At 42.3% G+C, this 17,779-nt stretch overlaps 1 protein-coding gene across 1 annotated transcript in view; it reads right to left on the bottom strand.

Moving 5' to 3' along the window:
* pdlim5b (PDZ and LIM domain 5b) overlaps nucleotides 1-17,129 on the bottom strand; it is a 36,335-nt gene extending 19,206 nt beyond the window's left edge. Inside the window, exons 1-3 of the mRNA XM_041959883.1 lie at nucleotides 16,999-17,129; nucleotides 12,012-12,117; nucleotides 1,858-2,009 (exon numbers count right to left, since the gene is read on the bottom strand). Coding sequence (XP_041815817.1) covers nucleotides 1,858-2,009; nucleotides 12,012-12,110 — 251 coding nt within the window. The 5' untranslated portion in view covers nucleotides 12,111-12,117; nucleotides 16,999-17,129. The remainder of the gene's footprint in view (nucleotides 1-1,857; nucleotides 2,010-12,011; nucleotides 12,118-16,998) is intronic.
* Nucleotides 17,130-17,779: the final 650 nt, after the last annotated feature.

Below are 17,779 nucleotides of genomic sequence, written 5' to 3'. Positions count from 1 at the left end.
GAATTGCTTTATTCAAATCGAGAATTTTGTTTGAGGATTTTCTTTTTTAGGGTGATGACTCCATAAAATATAATGACAGACATTTGACGCTTCATTCAAAATCCTCAATAATGGCTTCTAATGTAAAAAATAACATTCGCTACAGCTCTAGCAACGTATGCTATATATACCTATACAGTAAAGTGGCACTAAAATTCTTCTCTCTGTGACATGGAATATTGAACATGCAAGCCTTCCTCGAAAAATGAGAGTAAACAACAATCATGTATCATTTGTACCGAGGAAACCTTTGTTGTTTGGTGGGTGATTTTAGTTGTAGTTTACATGTACTGTGAGGCCCGATTGTTTGATGTTTCATTGTGCATCCATTACCCACAGTAGATTACATGCAGCTGTGGGCCAGGGCTATTTTAGGACTATTTTCCCACGATTAAAGCACAGAGGCTCTTTTCGGCTTTGAAGTGGTGATGGAATGACAGGACATGCAAACCAGGCTTTGAGTTTTTCTGTCAACATGTTTTACAGCTTGGGAAGTGTGCGTGCTTCGCTTCCATTTGTTTGCGTCTCACGCTGAAGCTACTCTTCTTCACACTTGACTGCAGAAAATGGACTGCGCTTGGCTAGACCTCTTGGCTGAAAGTCATCGGAGAGGATCTGTCTTCTTTTTTTATTCGTCTTCTTCAAGGTAAAATAAAACACTGTTCCATCTGAACCGGGTGAACTGATTTTAGACTTGAGCGATGCCTGTAAAAAACGCTGCTCTTTCTTTGTATTACAAAACAACTAAAGGCGTTCCTTTGAGCGATGCGTTGGCCTTCTCGCAGATGGACTATAAGCGTTGTTTTCTTGGTCGACCTCAGCTGAATCCCTGTTTACTTTTCTTTGAAGGAAGTATTAAGGAACAGAGGGATTCCATTTAAAGTGCTCCTAATGCTGCACTAGAATTTTAACACACTAAAGGGCCCCCAGAATACCAGGGTCTTCCTTTTGTCTAATGGGAGAAGCAGAGGATCAGTTGATGAACTTGGCATGCTCAAACCAAAACTAATCTGCAGACTTCTGCAGATTCTGTGCCATACACTACACAGCCAGGAAGGACATGTGTAAACCATTAATTGAGAGAATCTCTGTAACAACACATAATTCAAATGGTTCTTCAGTCCTTTATTGAAATATGGCACAGTCACTTTCTGATGAGGAATTTAAGCCTACATGTTTGAACAAGTCAAAGACCTGATTTCTGATCTCCTCACAATCTAACTGCGACTAAACCCTCAGTTCTATTGATTTGCATCAGACGTGTTTATTGTGGTCTAAAATGTGATGCTACGCGGTAAGCTAGACCATTCCTTCCTATTAAAATGCACTCCATAAAATTAAGGGAATCATTATAGATCCAATGTCACGCTAGCCACCCAGCGTCCTCTAATTATAATGCCACTGACAAGACATGCAAACCGATGCTATCGTGCAAGAAACATCATGCTTAATTCCATCTTTTTAATGTCCCTGAACTCCTCACAGGACCTCTGAGGCACAGCATCTGCTGTAACAGAAACACGGAACTGTTTTAAATCAGCAACAGGAGTTACAGCGCATAGGAACCAAATACAGCGATCAGGCTTTCTCTTGTCGATTAAAGATCTTTTTGTCTGCTCAGCACCCTGTGAAAAGCAGCCTCAGCTTCACATGGTGACACTCTACACGCTACACATTCTTCAAACAGGCTTAAATACACACTGGTGGGTAAAAAAAACCAAAGTATGCGTTCTGTTGCTGAGTTAGGAAATCCATAGATTATGTTTTCGCGCATGTGTGTGTGTGTGTGTGTGTCCATGTGCAGTGTGTGCATGTTACCTCTGCAGAGTGAGGCTGAGATCGCCTGTGCAGGCCTTAATCTTGTTCTGGGCCTCTAGGTGATTCATGCTGTCTGTGGAAATGCCATTAATGGACAGAATGATGTCTCCAACGCTCATCTTGGCCTTGGCTGCCTTGCCTCCATCAGTGAGCTGCAATGACAAGTAGAGAGTGTTGACAAAGCATTTAGTTCCATCAACTCTGACTCTATTTGACATCCCGCTGCATTGCCATTTGATCTTTAGGGTTTGCGTCTGCAGTTTAAAACAAAATGAACGAGAGAAAAGAGAAAATCTTGTGTATGTGTGCTGTGTTGATTTACTGCTTGTAATCACCAAGTATTGTGCTCTCCTTTCCGTTTCCTGTCTTATGTAACTGTTGTCAGATAAGATAGGCATCTTATTCTTTTCACAACATCGCGCAAACATCCATGGGACAGCCACCAAAACGGCCCGTTGAAAGAGCCAAAACATTCCCACAATGATGACATTTGAGTATCAATCGTGAAAACTATCCAGTTACTCACATACTTGTACTTCGAAAGAGCACCACTGCCAAAGAATACAGCATCAGGTGGTAATGGTTATGCCTCTCCCAGCTCTGCAAATCTGCATTTGGGAAACCTAAGACTCTTCAGCTCTCCCTTGTTGATCATCTCGAGCTCCGTCAGAACAAAGTGCAGACTGAATGCCTCTAAATTGTAATCTTCCGTTCTCCCCTCAGAATTTAAGGGTACGCCACGTCAGTTGCTTTTGTTGGGTTTCTTGAGGACATTCAGAGGCATGGATCCACTCCGGGGTTTTAGATGCTGTGTGCTTTGTTATTGTGGTGCTGAAAGGTGCACAGCTCATGTGGGTTTTCCTTCACTTAATGTATTTGGTTTGATCTCTTGTCTGTCTGATCACACTCCTTCACGTTCTAAGCCCTTATATATGAAGAAAATGCTGTATTTCAAACTCTATGTATAAATTAAACATTATATTGGAAAAGTGAGGAAAAGCTCATTAAATATTTATATAATATCAAAGCATTTACTTTATAGCTTCCATACATGGTAGCAAGGGCTTAAAAGCCTAAAGGTCTTCATCACATCTTCTATCCCTTTCACCACGCCGAGACTCACATTTAACCCGCAGTGAGTAACGTAATAAAACCATGACGATGAGATGACTCTCCCTCAGGTGTGGTGATCGAACGCTGATTACACAAGGCTGCGCACACCTCATCAATCACTCTGCGCACTCGCAGCACACCTGTGCAGCCATGCTGGCAGCGAACACGGGAGCGCAAAAAGAACACGCTGGCTTTGTCACGATCGTCTTCGTCTCGAGGCCTCAAACATTCGAGCGGAACAGGGACACGGGTAGCGCACACGTGCACGCAAAGTGGCCGCTTAAGTGAGGCCCATGAATGTGCTGAGAGGAAAATGAAGATGCATCTTCAGTCACGCGCATGCTTGAGAGCAGTTATTTGTATGAGCCAGCCCAAATTTAGACAGATAAACACAAAGTAAGACATCCTGTATTTCCACTGCAGAAGAATGCATTCACGTTAGCTCACTCCAAGTCGACTTTCCCGTCATTTTAAAAAAAGGAGCCAATGAGACATTGAGAATGTGCCACTGTGTTGACCCTCATAATGAAACCGCAAAGGGGTGGCAGGGAGGGAGGGAGGGAGTGAAAGAATGAGGAAGTGACAGTGACCGGCCCATTCTCTCTGGAGCAGCGGTCTCCTCGTGTCATTATCGAGCAGATCAGTAGCGGGACGTGTGGAGCGCATAGCTGAGGCTGATGTATGCATGCCGACGTCATGGAAACCCATGGTGCAGCCACATGCTAAGTGTTACTCACAAAAGGGGCAGGGTATTCGCCACTCACGCGTGAACAAAGCTTCAACTGACTCACTTGACTCAGTGTCCGGCAGGGACTCGCAGACACACCTGCCAGCATTTACCGAGTCTGCCCTGACTCATTCCCTTTCAATAAAACAACTCATCGCTCTTCGACGCACGGGCTAGTAAAGACAGCACTATTCAGAGATCACTGGCATGTGCTGGCTCCGCCGAGCTCTGCTAGACAGCTCCAGAGGTCAGTGGCAGAAAAAAAAAAAGCTGGGGGTTGTTGAATGAACTCATCCAGAAGATTTCTTTTCAATCTCCCTGTGTCTCCCTGTCTGCAAGCCTTTGTGTGAGTGTTTGTGTTTGTCAGAGAGGAAGTGAGGGAGTGAGAAAGAAATCTGACGTTATCTCCTTGTAGGGATGTGAAAATAGACAATAGTAGGCAGCTCTATATATGGTAATTCCTAAAAAACATGCACTATATCAAGACATGAAGAGAGGACTCTTGTAACATTCTTAGAAAAATATGTATTTTTTTAATACGTGGCTAACAATGTTTAATGCTTCGGTCCGCAGCGAACAGAGAGCGCTTTATCAAGCCAAGCCCCTTTCAGTCAAACACTGTCTTTCTCACATGGATACAAAACAAATACATGTTACAGTAAGAATCCCTGGCATCCGCAGTCTATAAATATAAATCAAGAGAGGTCTGAGGCACTCGTGACGGAGAGCAGATAAGTAATGAACTGGAACTTTGGCTGTGCTGCTCTCTCAAGAGAGCAGGATGTTTCAGCAACGCATCAACCACATCACCCTATTTGTGCACTTAATCAAAAATTTGCAAAGCACACATTACTATTTTAAACCTAGGTCAAATTTTAAAAAAAAGAGCGATCCAGGGCAGTTTCACACAGTATAATTTTGAAGTTTAATTCTGAGAGAGAGAGAAAAAAAGGCTGCTCGGTGGGACTTGTGTGACAGTGTTAGTTTGGCAGATTAGAAGGACATTTCCGAATGAATGAAGTGTCTTTCCAACTGCGTTTACATGAATGGGATTCCAGCCACATAATGGTGTGGCTGCTGTGCTGCTGTGGTCCTCTCCACGCTGCTGATTTTACTGCTGTGCAGTCACTGGTAATGACTGGTTGTTTCACACTACACTTGTAAGTGCCTCTGCTCCTACAAATGTAGCTTACAGATTACAGAATATTGCACAATACTTGGCAGATCCATCTTGAGGCTTCTATTTAAATCCTATAGCACACTGGAGATTATAACATTACAGCTAAAAAGCCCCTTAATTTATTGTTGCTACAAATGCCTTTGTGGAAGAACTCCGTCTTCGCTTTATTGTAAAGAGATGAAAAGAAATTCAGAGGGATTTTGTACCAGACGAACTATAAAAACACAAGAAGTGTAGCAGAAGCCTAGAAAAATTAACAGTCCATTGCCTCCATGTGTCTTCCATTTGTCACTCAGCCATAATCAAATACAGCCTCAAAAGCAAAAATGTAAAAAGATTTAGATGTTCACTCAGTCTTCAGCTAATCCACAATAAGGCAATAAACTAACAAATAAAAGATAAAGGATTCTATAAGATTCAACACAGAGATTTTGTTTAGCGTAAGAGCAGCTTTGTAAAGTAGTTCATGAGGCTAAATTCATGCGATGCACTGCCTCTCCAGAAAAACTCTCTGTTCAGTAGAGTGAGCTGCTGCCAAAACTCTGAACACACTGGAATTCTTTACTAAACAGATCAATGCTGTGTTTTTAAACAACTGATTCGCAGTTACGGCGTAACGGCAAACATTTTCAATTTCTCTCAGAACCTCTCTATGGGAGAATTTTGCTTCCATTTACAGTACTTCCATTGAATCTAGCCACATTTAAGTTAAGGTAACACACTTAAGATAACACTTCAGCACTTGTGGGATACTAATCGTCTTGCATGCTGGTGTAAGTACCCGCCTTCAGTGAAATTATGTAGTAGGGATGAAGGCTGTGGTCATTTCATATTTCAGAAGTCATGTTACAGGAAGCGCCTTGTGGTGAGGACTGGAAGCCTGCGAGATGCATGTCATGTCTGTGTATGGTAGACTAAGATAGAGGCCCTTATATGGAAAAGACTTGGGCCTAACATTATGCCATCACAAGCACACAAAGCTAAAGCAGTTTGACTTAGTCTTAACCAGAGGCGGTTCAGTAAACAGGCGGCACACTTACAGCCATTTGCTGTGCCTGTGTCACGTGGGTTTCGCCACTTCCCCGCCTCTGTAGGAGGCTGGAAGCGGGTCCTGAGTCGATTCACTTCAGTGGGAGAAGTGAATGCGAGCACAGATTATGGCATTTTGGACACATATCTAGTGCAATGTGTCCAAAATGGCCAAGCTTTGGAACAACTTGTCCGTCTTTTCTTTCAAAAGGCAGGTAGACAGGTAGGTAATAAATTAGCCACCAATATTGGCTGTCACATTTCATACCAGCTGCATAGGCTTCAATGAGCTAGCTGCTGTCGTTTGTTATGGAACATCTTTGCTTTTTAGCTGAGTGATGACTTCACAATGTTGTCTCTGACTTTTGAAGCTCATCACACAGTGTCCTGTTCCCCGTCCAGGAGGCAGGACTGTGGTTCCTGCACGCATTCAACCTGCTAAGCTCATCATGAAATAGATTACCCTGCTGGATCTCTGGGATGATTCTGTCACAGGACATGAGACAGGACAGCGCACAGTAACCTGCTGGGCTAGCACAAGCAGAAGCCATTAAGTACAGTTCATCGTCAAGAGACGTCTCCTCTTTTTTTACGCTTGCACACCTGCAATGCCTTGCTCACTTCAAACAGTAATGCGGCCGATATATGAGAAGGACAGCAATGCACCCTACAGCGGTTGGGAGGGGACTAAACAGCAAGTCCTCTTTTTTACCCCAAGCCAAACATGCGAGCCACTTGAGCAGAGGTAGCTCCGCGGTTGTCATGGTTTGACCCCAGTCTCTTACTACATCAATCAAGCTGCTGGAAAACACGAGATGCCAAGCAGACCTACATACGAGCTCTTAGTCAAATCGCCATGACGACGCAAACAAAACAACACAAAGCAGGACCAATCCGGCGCTGAATGCTGAATGCTCTTTAGTCAGGTCAGAAACAAACCCGGGCTGACGAGTACCGCTGAGGCAGATGATATGAAAAGGTTTTCAGAGATGGTGCGGTTTGAGCCAAGAGCGAGTGCTGGTTTCCACTTCCATCCACGATTCAGCCAACTCTCCTGCAGGGTTTGAAGTGGACCTGTTTCGATTCGGCCAAACGTTGTGACGATTGTAAAGTTTCGCCTACTGTTTGGATGGCAAAATGTTCTGGCTGTGTAATTTATTAACGAGCGGGCTGACACAAAAAGACGTTACCACAAGTTCACCTCCTATTAGCATAATACACAGTTTCTCTGCTTTCCAAAAGCTGCACCATGAACACATAGGTTCACGGAGGTTACAACAACAAAACTTACAGAGCCACTCGAATACCAACACATATTTTGCATGACTGCAAAGGTAATTTTTACTTTCGATGAGTGTGGTAACTGTTAAATGGACTGCATTTATATTGCACTTAAATCCAGACAGCTGTCCAAAGTACTGTACTTTACAATGCTGTTATGACTGTGACTATCAGCCGTGGTGAGGCCTTAAATCCTGCAGACCTTAAAAAAACAGCGATAATGATAGGTTGCAGTCCAAGCTGCAACCATAACAACAGATCATGTGTGGATCAATAGTGGCCTATTGCGTCTCTGAATTCATTGGATTGCTCCGTTCAATATCTTTTATCAAATAAAAAAAAAAGAGTGATCTAAATCACAATCAAGTGACAGCTTGGTTATTCTTTATAGCTCTGCCATATAAGATTAGGGAGATAGAAAGCAGATGTCCTGAATACAACTCTAGACAGACCGAAGGGAGATCATACTGGGATCAAACACATACTGCAGATAACAGTTTTTTACTAAACCCATATGTAACCTGAACACATCTTTAGCACCCTGCACGGAATCACAGATTATTAAATATACTTGTGAAGTGTGTATACACAAGGCTATAAAACACTGGATAAACATAACTGGTTTCTGTCAAATTCCAGTTCCCGTGTAAAAACGCTCAAGAGATTTTAACACAAGAGACAGATCAAGAAATACACACAAACTGTTTGGCAGCGCTGCAGCACAGTTCACAAGATATCGGTCTCAATGATTTTCTGAAATGCCACGGGGATTTTTTCACTGCTTGATTTTATTTTTTCTGGACCTGAGCTGAGCCAAAAGTTATGGCTCAATGTTCGACAGAGCGGGCCAGATTATACTTTATCCAATAAGCTCCACACATGATACAAGCTTCTTTCTGTATTAATTGTAAATCAACGCCAAATATACAATAAACCATATTCACACGGCTGGCAAATCACGCTCAGGGTGGGAAACTCAAATGCTGCTATCAAAAAGGATAGCGTCGTTCCACTGTGTTCCAAGATGCAAGTCGTATGAATGTTGTGAAAATGCAAACGGTTATCATTTCATTGCTTCCTGATTGATCAGCAACTGAAAGGACAATGGAGGGACATCGGTACATCAGTACGTGCATCTTCTGAATTGCTAATATTTTAGTCATGTCAGTCTAATTATTTAATCCTGAATTTAAAACATTATTATTTACCAAAAATAAACATTACTACTGTAAGGTTAATAATATTAACCTACTATTACTTAGTGTGTTGCAACTCAGTGTGGGGCTGCAAGGCTCTGCTGGATCCTCCTCTCTTAAAACGAATGCACAAAGAGCACCATTTACCCCTAGTGTTGATGTGGGTTGCCCAGATACGCTACATCATCGCATTCCTCCTCCGAGAGTGAAAGTAGCTTCACCATATTAACACATAATGCTGGTGCCTGAAGAAGAACTAATCTGGTGGCCCCTGAGCCGACTGCAAACACGGAGCTAAAATTAGCCTGTTCGGTGTTTACTTAAAGTATCACATGCCACTAAAACAACAATCAGATGGCAAGATAAGAGGGGGAAGTGAGGGGTCGGTGGGAAAAGAGAGGGAAATGTTACTGTGCTGACCCCCAACTGGCCTACAGCAACCAGACATTTAGGTTGCTGACAGTTATTAAGTTATCACTTTAGCTTTCGTCCTGATAAACTTTTCTTATGTAACAGTGTTTAGAATAATGTTAGTTGAATGAATTTATCAAGATAATGAAGATTAAAGACAGGGTTTACGCCAGTCTTATGTTTTTCACTGTTTCATGAGCAATGCAAAAAAAATTGAATTGAGTGTGAGTTTCCCATGTGGAAGCCTGTCAAGAAATGCCTAAAAAGGAGCTGGACGAAGCACAGATGACGGGGACGGGGGCAGAGTCCGGGGGGACAGGACCGGCCCACATAACATACAGAACCGGGCCTTTGCTCCATAAGTCATCCTTATGGTACTGGGTGGTCTCACTTCAAACAATCCAGCTGCAATGTTGAAGGTTTTGTCTTCGACTCAAACGCTGTTCTTCTCTCTAACCTTTTTACCACATAAAACACCTGCAGTGTCCGATACAGTGCAATCCAATTCAACGACCCCGCAATTAATAATGTAACTTTCAGACTCTGTCAGAACACTGCTAATTCATCTCTGTGGTTATTTCTAAGGTTAAACTGTGGTGTGTGCAGTATGATGACTTTTGAACGTTTATTTTGTCAGCATTGCTGCTCACAGTGTGAAACCCAACTCAATATCACACACAATATGACTTATGGTATGCACTCCACCACATATTTTGATTTTGTGTTATTGCTAAGCCAAAACCAACTATTCCTAAAAAAGGCATCAAGATTACAGGCTGTGGTTGTCTTGTAAGTAACCAGCCTTATATACGGTACTGTGCTGTGTGTAATCTTTGGATCAGTTACATATGGTAAGCATATGTAAAGTTATTACATCATTATTCCATGGTAATCTCATCCATCTAAGCTAAATAAATATAAGCTTTAATGTGATACCAACAGATGCATATTCTTTACTGCAAATTCGGTCTATTTAGCATTGTGGGTTGCTAATGAACCTTAAAATAGGCCAGTGGTCTACGCAATCTTCACTCATCTAATGAAGGAACGGAAGTAATGGTTAAACCGCTGGCAGATGTTTCCACGTATGTACCTTCCACTCACTTACTCCTCCCTTCATACAGTTACTCCTTTAACTTACACTTGGATACACTAGTCACTGCAGATTACTCAGATGGAGTGGTGATCTTACAACTATTATATTCAAGAAAACATATGCATCAAACTTTCCTGCTTTGCCACGAGAAAAAGATGTCCGCCAGGCTTTATTTTGGCTGTGTCTTCTGTGACATTAGGATTTGGAAGATGCACAGACAAAAGGGACACTTATTCCTGGCGTCTGGACAATGAGAGGAAATCTGAGCCATTCGTGGTGCCATTCGCTGGTCGTGCGCTGGGTTGAAAATATGTCACAGGAATGGTACTAACCAGTAATGTGATGGAATGAAAGGCCGTGAGAGTCATGTTGCCTGGCTCGGCCGTGCTGTGGCATGCTCCAGACCACTCATGACTCAGCAACACAGGACTGCTGGTGGACACAGGAGGTATTCAACACTTTTATGGCCCATGGAGCAGAAATGATGATAACCGTGCTATAACCATACTTTAAAACCATAGCTACCATATGACACGCACTTGTGATTTTAACGGGCTCAAGGCCTCTGCTGGGCTTTTTTGACACCTTACCCAACTCACCTGTCCCATTTCATTTTAAGCTCTCTTGTAAAAACATGACATGGCTCACATCACAATTATGTGTCAGGTGCACATCTGCTTTTTATTTGCTCTGTGTGTTTCACACAGTGTGCTTATTGCACAGTAACAAGTGAAGAATCATTCTTACCTCTCATGAAGTGAAACTGCTTTGAGCTGTTAAAATTTTGGACAGATGTTGTGTTTTATACATATATATATATATATATATATATATATATATATATATATATATATATATATATATATATATATATATATATATATATATATATATATATATATAAACCTAATCAGGTGACAAATATGCTTCTTTGATGTTCTGTAATGTTTTTTAGATACAATGTTAACATGTCTACTGACAGCTACATGCCTCTATGACAACATTATGTCCTGCGTTCCATTATTATCATAGTGGCAGGGGCATAAAAATAGTCTAAGCAGCCATGCTGGCCTTCCCTTCTCTTAGAGTAACAATGTCCTAATGCAGACAGTCATATTTTCTCTTGAGAAAAAAAAAGACACTTCTCCTCCCCCATTTGCAACTTTCAAAATTCTGTAACTGATCCAGCCAACAACAAATAAACAGTCACTGGCCTTAATCATGACACTGAGATTACAATTACATAACAGGAAGCAGCAGGATCTGAATAACAGAGCTCATTCTGCAGCAGCCAGAGTTGTTGTCAAAGCAAAGACTGCGCTGGTAGAGGACAAGCTCCCTACATTTAATCCTGTTAGACAAGAAGCTATGTTAGTATAATTGAGACACTTCAGATGCCCTTGGGTTGAAAAAGGCCGCTACTTGACAAACCAACAGTCCACTGCAAACTCCTTTTGATTTGTGCAGCTATCAAAATGTTTTGCACTGCAACATAAACATAAACAGTGTGACTATGCATAGGGTGAGGCTGAACCACTCTCATAAACAGACCTGATTTTCAAGCCCTCCAGCAGCCTTTCTACCAGCTGAGGCCACAACAGAACCTGGTCAGTCGCAGCCAAACCCCAGTTTGGGTTTATGTGGCCCAGAGTCCCAAATAGTTATTACAGAGCCACTGTGGCTTTCTCGAGTTTCAGTCTGATGGGCTGTTTAAGGACAGGTTCTTCTGCCTCCAGTGCAGATCCAGTACTCACAGTCTCCTGTGCCTCGCATCAGGACTAACACCAGGGAGAAAGACCAGGACACTTAGCGCTATCCCTCATCTGAACGACCAAAATGACAGCAGCCGTTAACAGCTATCGGCTTAATCCTCCAAATATATCCTGAAAGGCCACCAGAGAGATGCAACAGAGTTTTTTTTTTTAAATTGGCGGATGTTGTGGTTATGGTTCAGTTACGCAACATTATTATGACAATAGTCGTAGCCTTGACGGGAGACCGTCAGAGGCCGTGAACTGTTAGAGAAGGTGTCTCAGAGGTGACTGTCGTGGAGTGAAGGGTACATAAGTGGTGTGTGTGTGTGTGTGTGTGTGTGTGTGTGTGTGTGTGTGTTCCACTCACCCGTGAGATGGTGAGGGGCAGACAGAAGTCCTTCCCTCCTTGGAGTCTGAAGCCCCAGGGGGCAGGGCCAGCCAGGGAGACAGTGTAGCTGCTGCTCATGATTCACCTAGAGACAGAAGAACAGAGACTTTACACCCGATTGTGCCTGGATCCATAATAACAGGCACATAATCCAACAAGAGACTCCATACTGGCAGAACAAACATCACAGATACAAGAGAAGAATAAAGGGGAGAGTAAGGGAATAACAGGAAAAGGAGGATGTAAACAAACAGCATATCATGCACAGTAATATATACTTGTGCAGCCGACAACTGGCATTATGAAAAGATTACTATTTTCAAGGTAGAACACTGCAAACTGCAAATTAAGCTTAACCCAATCAGACACATTCATCTACTGAGTCTATACCAAAAGTCTGCCACTGCTTGTTTTCCATCATTGTGTGCAATGAAATTGTCAGCTAACATCTGAACTACTGTAAAGAAGATTCGCTCAACATCTTACCAGACCTGTTGGGGCTATTGTCAAGGTCTTATACCTTGCTAAAACTTCTAAACTCCTAAATCCAGTCTACTAACAGTTGTCTTCTGAAGCTGCTAGCTCTCTGCTGACAGCTTTATAGCAGGACCCAGGTCCTGGCCAATGCCATTTACAATGGAGTTAATGGTGAGTGTATAATATATCAGGTACAGTATATCCTCTGAAGTGCTATTTGACAGATACACTGAACTGGCAAACAAAGACATAAGACATCATCTATAATGAGGTGAGGATTGCAGGATTTATAATGCAACAGGAAGTGAAACTGAGTAAGAGATAAAGTCCTTTAACGCACACCTCAGAATGGACTAACCAGCTATACCATGGCCATTTGATAAAAATTCCCCTATTTTACCGAGCGTTTTAGACTTTAGAGCAGAGAAGCATTAAATGCAGCTGATACACATCATCCAGCGAATCGGAAATGGGGCTTGCACAAAGCCACGATAAACACTGACAATCATCTGTTTACCGTTAAAGAATCTCAGATCAGCAACTCTGGAGCTGCACTTTGGACATGTCATGTCAATGTCCCCACACTGAACCTACTGCCTGAGAAAAATATGTTCTGACGAAAGGTACCCAGACTGAGACGAAGTATGTTCTTCTAAAATAAGAAAACAACAGGTCATGTATGCCAGCCTACTGTAGATAGACAATGACACTTCTTTACACACAAGTAAAAAAAGGCCATATATCATTATATATACATGATATCCCAAGGAAGACACGGCCTATCTTGCCACTCTGGGTTTAGAAATGGTGATTAAGAGCTTGAAACCTTGCTAAAAAAAAATATCTTGCTTGCACTCACATCTTGCCCTGGGCAGATCTTCCATTTCCGTAATTTTCGAACATTTCAACCGCCATGTGCACCATCATCTACATTACCTCATGGATGGATACGAACGCAATATCCTAATCGCACATGTATGCATTCAAATTAAATGGACAGTTCCAAAAAGTGAGACACAGCTAAGACTATTTGGTGCAGTAAAATATTTCATGCACTATTGAGTTTCACCAGTTTAAGCCCTGCCTGCCATGCATTCCTTTTCCCCCTGAAAAACCGAGGCTGAAAGCTATTTATTGGAAGCGAGACTGAGGTTAAGTGCAGTCACATGTTAAAATTTAGTGCATTATTACATTTATTAGGTTGGTGATTGAGGAAATTGGTATACCATATTTGCAGAATGCACTTTACTTTCTGGTCTGGTATGAGCATTCAGCTAACGGGCTGTGGTTCAGAGAAAACCACACATCATGTGGAAATGTATCACCTTTGCCCTGCCCAACAGGAAGGGTGAGTGTTGACATGAAAACATGACATCAAAGGCTAGCTCACTAGCATTATATGGCATGTACAGTACATTGCAATTACATGGAAAAGGGGAAATACTGTATAAAAGCAAAGCAGTCTAACTTTGAACAGACGGGTGCATTGTTAGTGGTTATCAGAACTTACTGCGTAGTGCAACTGAGAACCAAAGAAAACTAAAGCTTACACTGATGTGATGGCCTAACAGTCTGGTGTTTCTGTTGAACAAATTGGGAAAGACAGTAAAGGAAACTGGGGGTGAACTGATGGATTTCATTTGGTGTAGAACTTTTTAAGTTTTAAAGGGTAATGCCGATGACAGATGTTTGAATATCGGCTCTTTTATTTCTGGCTTTGGGGAAGAGGATTTCAATTGTAAAGAACATAAACTACGGCTTGAAGAACATGTGCAAATGTGACTTCTTAAACGATGCAATTTCAATGCCTGCTTTGATAAAGAGCACAAGAAAAGCTGAAGAAATATTCACACATTTGTGCGCTGGGCAGTGCAGAGGAAACATACTTTTCTGGTGACTATTTCATGAATAATAATGCCCTGTCATTCCAGAGGCATGTCATTTTGAGGCTGTAAGTCATGCTGCCGTCACAGATTCCCTCAGGGACGCGGCAACACCTGCTGCAGCCTGTCACCTGGTCAGAGGCAAACACCAAATCAGAGGGCTGGCCTACATGCCGTCGCACCATCACGCCTGGAGGGGAACAGGCTCTTTAAAAAGAGAAGCCGCAAAAGGGTGCGGGGGGGCGGGGAGAAGAAATAAAATCACGTGTGAAAGTGATAGGGAGGAGGCGAACACCTGGAAAGCACAGAGAACATAGCTCTACTATTTATACAGCATACTTTCACAATCAAACTTACATACCCAAACACAAATACATGCACGTATGCATGCAGAATATGCAAGTCTATAATAAGGCAGCAACCAATTGAAGACAGCTGTCTCCCTCCTCAAGGTGACCTAGCGTTGAGGTGAGCCAAGACGCCCATTTTTAGGGAAAATTACAAGGCCTAAACCAGCATATGGCCCATAAATTGAAATAAAACGCATTCTATTCAACTTCCCATCATCATTATTTGAGAAGCGTCCTCGTACAGATAACTGCCTGAATAGTGATTAAGAACACGTGTTTAAGTACAAAAAACCTTAAGTTTATCATTCTTTACTACAATCCACCGCAGCTAAACCAACAGTCATGAAAGCAGCTGATGTCCTAACCTCAATATAAGGAACTCAATGACATCTTTCACACTTTTGCAGTCTTTGTTCAGCATTTCTTTTGAGTGGACGCCTCTGAGCTGACAATGGTGACAAGCCATTTGCTTTTTTACAAAGATCTCCGAGCCAAAATTCATAGCTTGAGGAACGGCCCTTGAGGGATACAAAGCATTGAATAGCTCTGTTACAACTATGTCACTTGTTCATAATGGATTCTTTAAGTATTAGATTTCACAGCCATATGGGTCTATCTCAGCAAAGGTACATAAAATACTGATGCTGAAACTTGGCTCACTCTCAAGTCACACTAGACCGTCCTATCAGTAGCGTTTCTTTTCCTAATATGGAGAGAACAAACATTACGCAGATCTCAAGTCTCTGCTTGTTTTGCAGTCTCTAATGATATCATGCATAGACATGAGCAGACACACCTTTTCTGTTACCAAACAGAGGAAAGCTGTTTAACTCTGCACACGCGTTTTATCAGCAGCGTTCACGTCGACCCTTCTCTCAGCTAGTTTGAGCATAATTCTGCTTATTTTCCACCTTATCTTTCAGGTTCCTGCCACAAGGGCACTTCATTGTGCGAAATATTTCAGCACTTTCACACCAAAAACAAGATTAAAGCACAGGCCTGTCAGCACAGCACAAATGGGGCCTGCTGGCCAAGTTATCTACAATCTCAGACATTTCTGCGTTCTTGTTGTAGGCGTTACGTTGGCTTGCTCAATCTAATCAGCAGGTAGATGCTGAGTTCAACGCCCCTTATTGCAGAAAAGCCTTCTTAATCGAGAATCAAACACAGGTCAACAGAATTGAGTACAAGGGTCATTTACTCCCCCGACCTCTATGCCCTTTCTGCTGCAAGTGTCAAGCTACAGCTGTGTCAGGTCATGCTTCCTGCAAGCAATCTTTAGTTATTGGGAAGAAAATGTCTCTAAGTTTTGGTGAACATGCTGTAGAGTGAATGATCTGCCTCTTCAGAGTTTCAGATGTCATGCTCATTTCTCAATGTTTCCTGGTGACATCATTCCAGGACATGTTGATTTCACAACGTGATGTAGCTCACTAGTCTGCATATTATTAGTCAATAGCAAAATTATATTTTATATGAATAAATATAAAACAAATGTTCAATTTTTGTTACACTACACCATCTTAAAAGCTAAAAAACAAACAAAACCTGTCTCACAGTAAAATGCATCGTTCAGTATCCTTGACTTGGCAGTTGCGAGTAGAACAACTTGTTCCAACCTGACTTTATGGGACACTTTTTATACGCAGGCTGATTACACATGTTTGGTGCGAAGCAACAGTTTAACCCCTGTGACACATTCTCACATCCAGTACATCTAAAACAAATTCTCCCCTTTTCAAATGCTTATCTATAATAAACTAAAGGGTCTTACCTCAGAGTGTCTAAGTCTAGACCACTAAACATAATCTAACTTCTAGGGGTGATACTCTGACAAGGTTTTACAGTGGTTTCTTTTTTAAGTCTCGGGACAAAGTGATAACTGGTTGTTACCACAGGTTGTCCTCACTCTTGTGTTTACTTTGAGGCCGTACAGTAGCGTCTGTACAATCCAGCACGCCGGCTTTTTTCTTCTCACGGAAACTCAACTTTAATTTGGTTGCCTCAGTGGGTGTGACACAAATCACATGTCTGACATTATAACTCCACTTTTCTGATGGATTTTTAGCCCACTTGTTACTGTTTAAAAGCCAAGTCGGTGAAACAGATGTGTAACTGCTCGGTGCGCTTGTGTTCTTCTAATTCCACCTTTGTAACAGGCAGATAAAGCAGTGAAATGATAACGGTAACGCGAGCAGTGGCTTTCCCCGTCTCAATATCTGAGAGATTTTGTCAGATGTACTGTGCGGTACTCACCTTGCCTTGTGAAGCCGGGTCTGCTGTTCAGAGAGAGAGAAGCGTGACTTTAGTCCGTTCAGTTCTCAGTTTCGAAGTCAACTGGACTGAGCGGAACTGAAACTTCCGCATATAAGCCAGCCCCATCTGGCTGCCGGTAGGAGGGTTCACAATAGTGTGTGTGAGGTTGTTGACTGGAGCCAGCACGGCAGCAGGCGTGGGCCTGCCGCACCGTGGGAGAGTACAGGTGAGTCCAACCAGAGCTAACACTCAAATGTCCTTCTGCTAGCTACAACTGCAGCAGTTTTAAGGCTAACGCAAAGCACAAAATGCAAGCTAGCCCTCCCAGGGGCGAATGATAAAACCCTGCCACAATATGCAAAAAGTGCCAAATCACTCCCTATCTGAAAGTTGGTAAACTCTCTCAGGTGTCCACGAATATGGCTTTGCAGCAGTTATCGAGTCAAACAAGCCTCAGCTTGCGCCACATCGTCGGTTTTAGATTTCACACTTTTGTATTGGTGGTTAGCTCACATTTGAGTCACCAGGCTAGCTCGGCTAACTCGACCGTTAATTGTTTTTCTAACTGTTTTGAAGCACTGAATAAAAACCTGTGGCTGGGTGTTCCACAACGTCACATTTCCTTTAAATAATTATACATCCAGCTGGAACACACTTACTCCCCACAGCTGCGCATAAATAATGTCTTTATAAATCATATTTTTGCTGAAGATGGTAGCCGGAAGTGAGGTATTTTAGCTTGGTGTTAAATAAGAAGCTTTCCCCATTATATTTGAAGATA

Source organism: Chelmon rostratus, chromosome 19 (assembly GCF_017976325.1).
Source record: "Chelmon rostratus isolate fCheRos1 chromosome 19, fCheRos1.pri, whole genome shotgun sequence".
Taxonomy (NCBI): domain Eukaryota; kingdom Metazoa; phylum Chordata; class Actinopteri; order Chaetodontiformes; family Chaetodontidae; genus Chelmon; species Chelmon rostratus.
The sequence above is the reverse complement of the archived record's forward strand: the minus strand, read 5'-3'. Positions and strand labels throughout refer to the sequence as shown.